This window comes from Dermacentor andersoni, chromosome 2 (genome assembly GCF_023375885.2).
Source record: "Dermacentor andersoni chromosome 2, qqDerAnde1_hic_scaffold, whole genome shotgun sequence".
NCBI classification, from domain to species: Eukaryota; Metazoa; Arthropoda; class Arachnida; order Ixodida; family Ixodidae; genus Dermacentor; species Dermacentor andersoni.
In genome coordinates this window covers 182,636,698-182,650,574 of record NC_092815.1, presented here as the reverse complement: position 1 = coordinate 182,650,574, position 13,877 = coordinate 182,636,698, and the positions used below count along the sequence as shown (strand labels likewise).

The following is a 13,877-nucleotide window of genomic DNA, read 5'->3' as shown; positions in this document are numbered from 1 at the left end:
TCTTATTTTATGTAAAGAAAAAAATTAGCTAGAGCTATGCATGTATCGGCATAGTTACTTCATGCATAAGGCTATAAAGGGGCAGGGCACACATCTTGCCATTTCTGTAGCGCTGCTGCATGCTGGGCTTGTTGGCATGCGAACTTCTATATTCTTGCGCAAGCGCACAGGGACAAAAGGTAGATGCAAGCACCACATCTAAGTCTTCATTTTATCTCGGTCTGCTTACGCAAGAATGTTATCCAAGTTGTAGTTTTTGCTATAAACTTTTAATGCAACAGTTGTTTGCAATGCTGTTACATTATTACAAAGCTGTTTCATATTCACTGGAAAGTGTACCCATGCGGTGTAGTCAACGTTTCTGGCCATCTCAAGCACACCTTACACAGCATATTACAAAGAAAACAGCTCATTCCTAGTGTTCAAGAATCCAACCCGGATGTTAGTAACCTTGTGCAGATTTCTAGTTTTGAATGAGGAAATTCAGTGTGGTGCCAGAACTACATCTTTAGAAGACAGTTACCAATCATAATCATCATATGAAGTCGCATTAAGCAGGCTCCTACAAACACGGCATGCTCTCTCATAGTGGTTAATCCTCTACAGCTTGAAAAAACCTGTTGTAGCTTGCATGTGAGAGTAAAGAAGTTACTTGCTCTGGGTACATTTAGCTCAAGTGAATAAAAGTAATTATGCAAAAGATTTTATTATAAAGTAACTTATGTATATACAGAAATGGTTGATCCCCGAAAGGAGTAGCAGTTTTGTCAACACTGAAAATCTATAAAAAATAGCAACACATAAAATTACCAGAAGCCATGGCAGAGAATTGAACAACCTCGTCCTGCTCCGCGTGGTCGAGAATGATGCTGCACAGACGGCTGCAGCCACGCTCAATACTGTCGAGTATTGTTCTTTTGAACAATATATTGAACTCCATCAGCAGCTGAAAATAGAGACCATTATGATTAACATGAACGGCATGAAAACGTTGAACATAAGCATACCGAGTGTTCTGTTGCTAGGAAAGGATACTGCAGGAGCGCCTCCGACAACGTGATTCGGCGAAGACACTCGTGCCGTTCCTTGGCTGTTGCAAGAAGACGTGGCCGCAAATCTTCTGGATCAGCAGTTGCAAAATGTTGCTGTAGCCACTCGTTATGTTTTTGTCGCGACTCCATGGTCTCCCCATAAATGATGAGGTCATTGTTGTCCTGCAATATGTAAAACCAGCACCTCAGTGACGTAACTTTGATAGTTAAAAGAAAAATATCAGTGAAACAAAAAACAGCCGAAAGATGTGCACCACTGACAACACTTTACCTGCATTTTTCAGAAGGGCATGCAAAACAAAACAGAAATAATTAACAAACACTAACAGAGAGGCGGCATAGCTTCTTGTTCGCCACCTCCACCACTGGCTCCCTGGGACTCTTGCGGTAGCTCTGGGCCCGAACCGCTTGCATTTCCGTAGACACATTCACTGCCTTCTTTCTGTTGTTCTTAAACTTATTCTTGAGGGCAACTTTCCACGATTCCTGTAGATTATTTGAACAAAGAGGCATAAAAGACATAACTTTCGTAACTTTAGTGCATAAAAGCACACATGAATTCCAGTTGGCTAAAGAAATGTGTATGCATACCTAGAACAAAAGCCTTTTACCTGTTACGGTGCATCACAAACAAATTTTTTTAAAGGTACTTGTTCTATTTATACCATTTCATTCTGTTGGATCTTGGTTGTTTTACTTGTGTAAGTGTAAGATTGCCACCTTTACAGACTCGCGCTGCCCTTAGCGGTTTACAACGCAGTCAGATTGACTGTCCAGTTGTGCGCAGCATTAATGACTCTGCCAACAAAATTGTCTCATATGACATATCTCTCGTTGCCCAACGGATACCTTCACACATAAAGGTCGCCAGAAATAACGAGGCTGTTCGGCTGGCTTCACTTGCGCTCATAACAGCTGTGCCTGCCCTGAAATATTGTGCAAGCTTCATGAAGCTCGTCTGGTGATTTGTCAACACCTACTCAAGCAGCATCCAGACTAGCGCATCGCAAATGGAATGTTCCCACCCCGTGTTCGCGATCAAGGCTTGCCTTGTCGCACTAGAGCACTACTACTCAAGCTAAGGGTTGGCTGTGTGAGCGTCTGCGAACGTTTATAATGACAAGGACATGTGGCTGGTCCATCATGTCCACTGATACTGTAGTGTCCTGCTTCCACTGCACAGCGCACGTCGCTTGTGAGAGACTGTCACCTTCTTGGCCTGCAGTGTACGACACTCAACAAATATTTGTACCCCAGTGGTTGTGAGTTTCGACGCAATCAGGTGCATCACACTCTTACTTTTCTAAAAGAATCTACCTTAGGTTCACATTTGTAGCCTATTTCTGTTTCCGAGTGACAGGAACTCGGACACTATTTTTTCTATTTCAACAATATTTAGTGGCGTGACCTGCAGTGACCGGCCCTACTGCGTGTGACCTGTATTGTGTGTGTTCTACCTAATTCTTTGAGATGTGCAATCTTTCTTTTGTCTTCCATCCCCTTCTTCCTATCTTCTATTTCTGTTGCTGTCTCCTGCTTTCTGAAGAGTAGGCAGGCGTTGTGCCCCTTCCGGTGGCAGTTGCCAGCCTGCTCTTCGCATCCCTTTCCTGTCTAGTATATATACAGGTTGTTTCCGCAAGCACTTTAAAAAAGATTTCAAAGGTTGCCTGTGGCAGATAGCACAATTCTGGTTCATGAGGTGGTCTATTCAAAGAGGCAGACATTTCTTGCGAAAAAAATTGAAATGCATAATCAACTTAAAAGGACATCTTGTTGGGCGAGTTGGTCACAATTCGTCTTGAGTACTAGGTGCGAACACACACAAGACACAAGGGAGGAGACGGGACAGAGCGCCACTTACAACTGCTTTATTCGGAGGCACACCACACACTTATATAGCCGTCTTAGACGCAAGGAACGCAATCAGATCAAGATTGATATGGAAGTGAACTGTTAAATATTTCTCAGCCATATATAAAGATGTTGATGGATCGCTGATGCACATACTTCCTTTCTTTTCGATAAAGAAATGACTTGCAATTCACCGTTGAAGTGCCTGAGGGTAACTGCCTACAGTTTCTAGATATAACCATTGAGTTTTGTGCGGATCAGATTTGTTGGGCATATGCACCTTGTGCAAAAAAAAGGGCTCCTGCCATGCGACTCCGCCCATTCGAAGTTAATAAAAAGGGGAATTGCTTCACTTTGCCTAAAATCCACCCTCGGAAAATCGTGCCCTCAAAAGATGCAGTTTAGCTGGCAGAACCAATTGGCTAGGCTGCCTCCAGCTGGATTCCCTGATTCAATTGTGATGGCAGTCGCTTAAAGCCTAGTACAAAAAATGAGTGCGGCTGTGAGAGCTGAGGAAGATCCCCCTCGAGATGAGGTGTTGAGGCCTGTGGTGGTGCCCTATGTACACAAGATGGCCCACAATTTAAAGAAGGTTGCTAGCAGACATGGGGTACCGCTTGTGTTTTCAGCCCCCAAGAAGCTAGGAAGTCTTTGTTCTCGTATCAAAAGAATATGTGAAGATAAAAATGGATGCAGCACCAAGCACGGGCGACCGATCATGAAGTGCGCCGAAGGTGTCGTGTACGAAATCTCCCTCTTATGCAGCCGCTCCTACATAGGGCTAACTGAGCCCTGCGTTAACGACCGAATTAGGGAACATGTAAGAAATGTAGAGCAAGATAAAGAAGGGCCAAACATATCCAAGCACATTAAGTCCTGCCCGTCACGCTCTTGTGAGCCATGTTTTGCAGGGGCGCGTATTCTAGCAAAGAGTAAAGATAAAAAAGCTCAGGAATTTAAGCTTTCTTTATCGGAAAGAAAGGAAGCGTGTGTCAGCAACCCATCAATATTTTTATATATGGCCGAGAAGAAATGTTTAACCTGTTCGCTTTCCTATCAATCTTGATCTGATTGTGTTCCTTGCGTCTGAGCCGGCTATATAAGTGTGTGGTGTGCCTCCAAATAAAGCAGTTGTAAGTGGCGCTCTGCCCCATCTCCTCCCTTGTGTCTTGTGTGTGTTTGCGCCTAGTGCACAAGATGCATAATCGACTAATTAACATATATTCACTAATTACATTTTTGAACTGATTACCTTGTGGCCTGTATTGCAATTTACAAATTTAGCAGTAAAGTTCGCAAGGCAGATCCATTTGGAACGAATTCACAGTATGACACCAGCTTCAAGATATTAATTCCCGAACATTAAGTGCATTGACATTCCAGTTACTCTCCTCACGAAACGTCGTTATATGCATTAAAGCACGAAAGTAACTTGAATACCAATGCATTTCTCTGCAAAGTTCGGAAATCAATATCTCAAAAGTGGTGTTATCCTGAGAATTCTTTACAAGGGAATACGCTTTGCGAATTCCACGGCTAGAATTTGTAAACTGCAATATGGACCATGAGGTAATTAGTTAAAACTTATTAATTATTTAATTAGTAGATTATGCATTTCAATTTTTTTTGCAAATAATATCCGCCTCTTTAAACAGACCGGCCCATGAACTACAACTGTGCTATATGCCACAGGCAACCATTAAATTTTTTTTAGTGTTCGCTAGAACACCCGGTATGTTTTCAAAACAAATAATGTTACTGTGCATGAAAAAAAAAGCATTTTAAGTACTAGTTCTGTTATGCAAAAAAAGTGAGGCGTGCAGACAGGACACAAGAGAACTGGACAACATGCCTCACTTTTTTTGCATAATGAATCCTTACCAACTAGCTCAGCTTTTTGTCGTTCTATACTAGTTCTATTTCTACCATTTCATTCTGTTGGATCTTCCTTCTTTTACTTGTGTAAGTGCACCCAGGATACATAACACTGAGAACTCCATGAAGCTTTTAGTGATGTATGGTATCAGCACACCACTAGAGATCTCAACTTTGTAGCACGAGTTTCCCAGATTTCGATATATTCTATCCATTTCCTGGATATAATCTGAGCTCGTTGCATATTACATAAAAAGACTCAGTTATTTGAGGTGCCTGAGTGAAGTTACACAATATTCAAGGTTTCTGAATTAGGCTTCCTAGTTTCATAAACACAATCATTAATGCCCATCCTCATTTCATCATTGCATTTAATAAACTGCGCATCTTCCTTCTTGTTGTCCTTGCCTGATTATAAGACCCTGCAATGAGCTCTGCCACACCACATCAATCCAGCTGTCAGAACCACTGCATAAGACCTGAATGAGACACCTATGTACTAAAATGGGAAGGGAAAGATGGGAAAAGTTTTACTCACCATGCCACTGCCTATCTTCACGTTGTCACGCAAGTGCGGATATTTTTGAATTAGTTGCTCTACAGCAGTGCAGTAAAGCTCCTTAGAAGGGTACCTATTCAGAAGAGATGTATCAATATAATGTTTGTATTATCAGTACAGCATGAAAACATCTCAGGAAAGCACTAAAGTTGTAAAGAATCTTCAAAAAGCCAATTAATGCAATCATTATTTCTTAGGTATATTATAAATGGTTGAAAGAAATGATAATTGGTTATCAGCCCCTGACTCAACATAGGCCAACCTGCAAACCACTCTGTCCAAGCAAAAAAAAAAAAAAGATTGATGTCAGACAAAAAGTTACATTTTAAAGGAACTCAGGAAATACACTACGCAACTTCAGTTTCCTACAGCCATGAATGCAAGCATATAAACATACACACATGCACACATACATAGGCAATGCAGTAAGCTGTTTATAAAAGTGCAGGATGCAGGTGGCACTACACCTCTGTTAAGGGCATGCAACGTATCCCCTTCAGTCACTGTACACATTTGTAGACACGACCTATTTTTGCCATATCTGTGCAGTTGTGGCAAGGAATAGATCATAAAATTACGCTTAAGGTAAATTGAACGTTCTTTTTACCTCAAGTACCTCCGTTGTACTGAGGAAAATCTATCGCTACCGAAGATCGCTTTGGAGAAGGCACTAGTGTTTGACGGGTGGTGTAACAGGGGGCGTTTTTGTAGCAATTGCGGATTTTTTTTTTCTTTCTAGTAATGCTTGCAACCAATAATTAACTTGCACAAGTAATCCATGCTAGTCTAATTCGTGACTGAAGGGGCTATCTGGCTTGTTGGTCAATTACTACTTTTTGGCACTTACATTATAACCTTTTAAGGTAGTGAGACTATTCTGCCTGCAAGTCACCTTGCAGAAGCAGAAGTTATGTGTGAAATTGCATTGTGGTGTAAGAATACGTGGAACCAAGAAGGTGCCACCCTCCAGCTTATTTTATTCACAACAATATAGCCACATTAATATGCAGCTGCCTGCAGTAGCATTAACACATACCTACCAAAACTACACCCACATAGCAGCACTTGGACTAGGCTGCACACAACAGCCACCCAAATATAAATCTAGAAACTAAATTTCTTCATTAGCAAGCGCCAAAGAAGCTACGCTGGTACATTTGTAATGACTACACCGGATGTCTTTCATGTTTTCTTAACGCAGTGAAAGGCATCCGTAATCACATCAGTGGCACTTGATATGTTCCTTCTTGTGTGGGTTTTTTGTGAAGTTGTTTTGCTTTTCAGTTATGAACCAACTAGCCTGAGAATAAGTGCTTTTGTTTATCTGGGCTCAGCACTTTTTTCTTGCTATTGGAATGCTACTTCAGGCAGTATAAAGGGTGTTTCAGTGAACACTTACAAACATATTTAAAGGTTGCCTGTGGCAGATAGCACAATTCTAGTTTATGAGCTGGCCTACTGAAGAGGCGGCATGCAAAAAAAATTTAAATGCCTTATCGACTAAGTAATGGAAGTGCACTAATTAAGTTTTTTTAACTAGTTACCTTACGGGCCATATTGCAATTTACAAATTGTAGCCATGGGGTTTGCAAGGCGGATTCACTTGGAACGAATTCTCAGGATGACACCAGTTTCGAGATATTGATTCCCGAAATTTGTGGAGAAATGCATTGGCGTTCCAAGTACTTTTGTGCTTGAATACATAAAACAATGTTTTTTAGGAAAGTAGTTAATTAGTGAATATTGTTAATTAGTCGATTATGCATTTCAATTTTTTTTTGCAAATAATATCCGCCTCGGAGTAGACCAGCTCATGAACTAGAATTGTGCTATGTGCCCCAGGCAACCTTTAAAATTTTTTTTAAAGTGTTCGCTGAAACACCTAGTATTAAAAACGGTTGTACCCTCCTGAATAGTTGGCCTGTTGCGTTCTGTGTGCTTCAGTTCATTCTTCAGGTTACATAAATTTGCAATCGATTTCCTGATAGTCTGGTACACAACAAAATTGTAAGCATAGCACTGTGTTCAACAGCCTCTCAGTCACTAGTGCTGTGGACTGCCGTGTGTTCATTGCAATGTCAAAGAATATTTTCACTGTAGTTGCCTAGAGCTTGTTCGGCTACGCGATTACTGCACCTTGCAATGGGCCTTGAGACGGTTGGTATTGCAATATGAGTTGGGCAATCAGATTTAGATCGCTTACCTGTTCAACTGGTTTTTTAGCCAATTCCCTGCACTAAGTAAGCAGTTCCACCTGGTTCACTCGTTGTTGCAGCTGGGAACCCGCTAATAAATCACTGCATCTAGTAACAACCAGCTGAATATTTTTTACTATTGCACAGCATATACAAAGTTTATTACTTTTTGACCATGAGAAAAAGCCTATATTCTTCGTTTACCACATATCTTAAAGCTAAAGAAAGGCAAGAAGAACCTCGAGGAAGCTGTGGGAAGTGTTAGTACAACCAAAACCACTAGAAGCTTGCGGAGAAATGTGTGCAAGCTATCCTGAGGTTAAATAATGTGGAAGCTATGGCTGTCAGAACTTTCCCTAATAGGGAGTATACGTGTCTGCAATATCACACAATACTAAGATCAACAGCTGTTCCAGTTTATAAACATAAGTTCTCATATCTCAATTCAACACTAAAACACTGCACGAGAAATTAAGTTTTTTGCTGTAATATACCGCTTGTGCAAAAGCAAAAAAAGTTGAAACGGGAAAGAAAGAAAAATAAACGTGAATCATTAGTACTGTGATTCAAACTGCCTGCCTTGACACCGAAGGTGAATGCCCTAACGACAGTGTTACGATGGGAGCCTGCTTTCTCTTGTTTCATTGTTTCATGAAAAAAAGAAGGCAGCAGTACCATGACAGCAGTCTTAGCAGCACTGTGAGAGGCTTACCACAAAAGGTTTACCACCAGAAATAGCTGTGCTTTATATCAGCATTAACCTACTGAAATTATTTTTTTATTTAGTGGTATAACTGGTTTATTGCCAAATTCAGTCACTCCAGACGGATACCAGCAAGACCTATAAAGAAATTATTTGGCACCAGGTGGTTCGAACTAAGAATTCTACAATAAAGAAAGTCCACCAGTCATCAACAATAGGGACCAGCGTGATTGCTATCACAGCGGTCCTTAACAGGTGGGGCTGGAGGCCAACTTCTACGCATGTCGACATAACAAGGGACCAGATATTAGGTTAATGCAAAAGCACTGCTTACCATACTATCTCGAAACACGCTTGAAAAAGGCGGTTAATGATTGCTCGCCTCACCGGTCCCCCCACGGGCTCTTTCCGCTGTAGGACCTCTTCGTATGGGCCGAATGATGGCAATTTAAAGTCCAAATAGTCAAACTGCTTTTGAAGTGGCACATGCACCTCCACGATGGAGGAGCCATCACTGAAAAGGATTGTTATTGTTAAGTTCACAAAATAGTAACTGTTTTTAGCTGCAGTGAATGACAAAGGGCCTTTCTGTGCCTTTTCTATGAAGTACCAGCTCTTACCTGAGACCAAGAAGCTCATTAGTGGGGCCAGCATTGTCGGACGCATTTGAGAAGCTGGTGTCCGGGCTCGTGCACTGCACAGCAATCATGCTTTCCTGCAGCAACAGTTTCCGATTTGTACATTAACAGAGGTCCTCAATGAAAGAATCAATGTCACTTCACTAAGCTGTGCTTTCAATTAATAAATTCAAGCATATTGCAACAAGGCCATTTGTGGTGCTGGCAACAATTACAGCCCTTCGAAATTATAGTTAAACGTGAGCTGTAGCAGCAAGGTATTTGAAATTGCTTGATAACCTGACTTGGCTTAAAAGAATATTTTCCCTTTTAAGTGTAAGATGCACCAGCTAATTCCAGCACAATGGCAATACCAAGCAGCATGACAAGCTAGCAAGTCTGCAGAGTCAGCCAAGTTCTATGTAGCATAGGTAAGAGGAACAAACTATGGATTACTTGAACCTGATGCCTACGCCTGAATCTGCACCTGCATCAGGTGAGATTCATCACGTGCAGATTGAAAATTAACAGCTCCACATCCTGACTCCCTTGAATTTGAATGCCTTCCTTCTCCGTCTCCTCTGACAACTAAGTCAAGGAGATGTCATGTTTCCATTACAAGTATCGCGTCCTTTATTATTTTTTCTCTTCCATTTTCGCAGTGCGCCGCACTTACAATTACATTTTTTGCAGGTTCTGCAATAAATGATTTACCAAACTCACGTGTTATAGTCGGCAACATTGCAGGCAGTGCCTCTGATTTTCATTCTCTGGCAAAATGTGGGGCTCCCTTGAAAGGAAGGGCGCACAAGCTCTAAATTCAAATTTCAGCTGTTTTTTGCAGCATGCAGTGGTTTGATACTTCACAAACACAATAAGTGTGTGATCTACACACCAGGCTTGTGTGTTTGCATTGCCCTAACCTGATGAAGGGCCCTTTAACTTTTTTCCTTACCGGGTCATAGGAAATGAGTGAATTGGATCGACAGCTTTTCGACACGTGCTGCCTGAACTCTTCCACAAGCAATGCCATGCACTTTTAACTGTGTCAAATTTTTCCATTTTTGCCACACTGAGGAGACAAACAATTAAACACAAGCACGCTCTAAAGACAATTTCCTGGTGGCTGCTTGACTTCTATTTCAGAAGAATACACTCACATCTGTATGAGGCACTGTTTTTCTTGCCACCTTTATCTTCGCCTTGGTGGGAATTATGGCATCTGCCTCCAGGTCAATGAAGTCATCCAGATCGTCGTCGTGGACCTGGAGCTGAACAAGGCATTTTAATTATAAATATCAGCGTTTCTTGGGTGCACACATACTATTACAGCTCTTCCAATGCCTATCAGTGCAGCCTGCTCACAGCCCAAAGGAGCAAGAATAGAAACATATCACATGGTATAGACTCATGTTGTTACATTCCAACCTCTTAAGACTTTTTTCCCGAGCTGATGACGCAGTTTCCTATTGATATTTTTATCCATGTAATAGCTACACCCAAATTATCCAAGAACTACAAACAGTGTGGCTAATTACAACATGCATCTGAGTGGCACGTGCTTTATTGATCGGGAATGAATAAGGGCATGCAAATAGTGTCACATCATGTTGCATGCTATTAATATTTACTTTAGTGCGGTGATGTGTCATGCACCAGAGGCCTCAGGAGAGCACCTTGGCAAAGTAGGCGGCACAGAAAATACAGAGCATTGAAGTGGCAATTATATGTGAACAGGAAGAAAGCAAACCTAGGGGCCCAATTTTTATTAGCCATATCATAAGAAGCCAACAAAGATATATATAGGAACAACTATACATAGTTGTGTTTTCATTCATTTTTATTTTTATTAACTTATCATTTATTTGACTCAATAAGCGCAAGTAATTTCTCTTATGCTGTTTTTGTTGGCTTCTTATGATATGACTACTAAAAATTGGGCCCCTCGGTTTCCTTGCTTCTGGCATATATATATATATATATATGTGTGTGTGGGGGGGGTTTCACGTAGCCTGAGCCAAATTAGAATATGCAAATGCCACATCGCTGAGAGATACTGAGATTATTTTTTGCGTCTGCCTAATTAGATGATGTCTTTATAAACTTATCAATTATTATAACTAGATCAAAGGTCTAAATAAAAAAAATTGTAGAGCAACATGAAAAACTCCCCATACAGCTTTCTGTTGCTCATAAAAGTGTTTTTCTGAGCGTTAAAGAATCCCACGAATGCACGCAAAATTGCCGCGCTACTGGCCGCTCGAGGCACTTTGCGTGTATTCGCGGGCATCTTTCACACTCGGAAAAGCACATTTATGTACAGCGTACTGAGCAACAGAAAGCTGTATCGGGAGTTATTCATGTTGCTCTACAATTTTCTCAAACCATTTATATGATCATAATTGGGAAGTTTATTAAGATCAATTATCTAATTAGTCCGAATGCATAAAATATCTCCAAGCGACGGCAAACAACTTTACCTTGGTTCTGTCCAGCTACGTAGCATGTGCATGGCTCAAATTAAGTGAAACACCCTGTATTGCGCTGAAGCACGTGCCGATTCTTGGTAGTATTAAATTTTTGTCACGTTCCGAAAATTAATTACTCTCACGCATGTAAATATACCACGTGCGGACAAATCTCACAACGCGAAGGATATGCATGTTCTTTGTTTCAACTAGTGGGTCAGTGCAGCGATTGTCACAAGTATCTTGTAGCGCGAAAAAGAGACTAAGACAAAGAAACACAAATCGAAAGGACGGGAGCCTTCATTTTTTCAGTACATAATAGTTGTACCAAAAGTACCCAAAGTTGCGAGTTGGCATGCATTCATGCTTGGGAAGTTACAAGCAGCGAGAAAAAGCGCGCGCACATGCATAGAGAAAGGGATACAAAAAGCGCTTCTCTTGTCATGAGTCCCTCTGTAGCTGTCCGCGTTGCTTGTAATTTGCCAACCATGACTACTTACGGAAGTGACACTATTAACCATCCAACCCAAATGCAAAGCTATCAAGGTATTCAAGGTACTTACCAGTGTGTTCTCGTTGACGGGCACAAATGGCGCCAAAGCCGCCAGAAGTTCTGCATGGGTTCCTGTCGGCAGCACGAGCTTTTTACGCTCGCCTGTTTCCAAGATGGCTAAACACACTACCCCCGCCATCTCGAAAGGTACTACTGCCGGACGTCAAAGTTCGTAAGCTAGCGGGAACCGCGGAGCTCGGGAAGTGCGCGTACTCGTAGGAGCGCGACGGACGGCCGCACACGTATGACCCTAGCATAAGGAGCATATAGGAACTAACTGAGCGCCAAAACGAGCAATCGCAGGGAATTGTGGGGCGCGCCGTCAGCTATAGTAGCTTCTGATTGGATGGACGACGCGGCGGCATTAACGGCATGCCCGGCGCGCGTCTTTGTCTGCGCGGTTTCAACTGTTGGTCGTGCGAAGCTTTCCGTCCGCTTTGTCGACCAGCAATGCCGTACCATTCATGCCGCTGATTTCTGGGTTTCAATTCGCCCTGAGCACGACGATGACGAGCCAAGAAAAGCAAGGATATGTAGGGTTCTTTTTTTTTTTTAAGGATACGCTGTTTTCACAAGCGAACTCTGGTTTTTGTTTCGGCAGGCTTTTTTGTTTCTGCCAGGTTTAGCTCTACGACATTTACCGCTGCTTCGACGCGCCGTCACTGACTGCTGTGCCTGCGGGTCGGTCAGACGGATGAAAAAGCTATCTTTATCCGTAATTTATCAAGCAAGGTTTCGACTTTTGCGCTGCTGCTTCTGTTTCCTTGCGCGCTCGTCGGGGAGTGGCTTAGAGCATATGTGTGTGTGTGTGTGTGTGTGTGTGTGTGTGTGTCTGTGTGTGTGTGTGTGTGTGTGTGTGTGTGCGTGCGTGCGTGTGCGTGTGCGTGTGCGTGTGCGTGCGTGCGTGCGTGCGTGCGTGCGTGTGTGTGTGTGTGTGTGTGTGTGTGTGTGTGTGTGTGTGTGTGTGTGTGTGTGTGTGTGTGTGTGTGTGTGTGTGTGTGTGTGTGTGTGGAAATAAGCCGACGCGAGCAACTCGTTTGGACCTTTACATCGAGTGGCATGTGCGCAATGCCCTCTGGAGCTCCCTGGGAGGTCTCCCAACCAACATTATATGTTGTATGGTAGAATCATAGTGGGATATGCCCATTTCGGTTTGGCCAAGAACGGACGCACACCCAGTGGCACATGCTCAGTGTTGTATAAAACTAAAAGTAAATCAAGAAATTCGTTAAATAAAATTCACCAACATTCCATTCAAAGATCGGCGTGCTTTGTAGGTGCCTGTGAGGCGACATTACATTTTCAGGTCTTATGTAGCAAGCTTTCTCTCTCTCTGTTCTTTTCAAACATATATATATATATATATATATATATATATATATATATATATATATATATATATTTATTTATTTGGTCAGGATGCAAGGGCTATGTAAGGCACTTTATAAGTCACTATCATACAATGGCTATTGGGGGCGAGGACTTACGGAGTCGCTATCTGTCGGAAGCGCTTGGCTTGCGTAGTATGAGGGATAACGCGGCGCGTTCCTCATAGTTTTGGTTTCGGCGCTCAATAAAAACAGCACGCGGGAGCGATCCTGGACATTACTGTTACTCTCGAAACGAATGAAGTCTTTTACTTACTGTCAAAATAATAATCTTGGACAAACAAAGTACAGAATGGCTTACGGACACTATCTCTTTACCGAATAGGTACAGTGATCGCCCAGTGCGGGTGGCCGCCGCGATGGAGTCACCCGAACCGGTTTCTTGCGTGAAAGGTCGGCTATCGCAAAGAGCGAACTATGTGAAATATCTTCTTAAAATGGGCTGTCTGTATAACCAAGTGGAGCTTAACAAAATGAAGCCTCCATGCAGCCATCGCACGGGTTCGCGGTGACCAACTGCGCGTCTGCATGCATGTCCGCGCACAATGTTTCACTTTCGCACCGTGCCGTGAGCTTTAGGCCACAACATATGAGCATTTGACAGTACACAAGCAAC

At 42.3% G+C, this 13,877-nt stretch overlaps 2 protein-coding genes across 3 annotated transcripts; both read right to left on the bottom strand.

Moving 5' to 3' along the window:
- Nucleotides 1-499: 499 nt before the first annotated feature.
- LOC126540849 (uncharacterized) lies at nucleotides 500-5,436 on the bottom strand. The gene is made up of 4 exons (XM_055076326.2): nucleotides 5,317-5,436; nucleotides 1,380-1,538; nucleotides 1,008-1,214; nucleotides 500-946 (listed from the first exon to the last, which is right to left on the bottom strand). Exons 1-4 carry the CDS (start codon nucleotides 5,317-5,319, stop codon nucleotides 782-784), a joined length of 534 nt encoding a protein of 177 aa, XP_054932301.1. The 5' UTR covers nucleotides 5,320-5,436; the 3' UTR covers nucleotides 500-781.
- Nucleotides 5,437-8,516: 3,080 nt separating this feature from the next.
- Nucleotides 8,517-12,698, bottom strand: LOC126540357 (uncharacterized). 2 transcript variants are annotated; one of them, XM_050187154.3, is made up of 4 exons: nucleotides 11,884-12,698; nucleotides 10,013-10,123; nucleotides 8,856-8,950; nucleotides 8,517-8,749 (listed from the first exon to the last, which is right to left on the bottom strand). In XM_050187154.3, the coding sequence occupies exons 1-4, from the start codon at nucleotides 12,010-12,012 to the stop codon at nucleotides 8,566-8,568; spliced, it is 519 nt and encodes a 172-aa protein (XP_050043111.3). In that variant the 5' UTR covers nucleotides 12,013-12,698; the 3' UTR covers nucleotides 8,517-8,565. The 2 variants fall into 2 exon arrangements, with proteins under 2 accessions (XP_050043111.3, XP_072142394.1); XM_072286293.1 differs by having other exon boundaries at nucleotides 8,856-8,929.
- Between the last annotated feature and the right edge of the window lie 1,179 nt (nucleotides 12,699-13,877).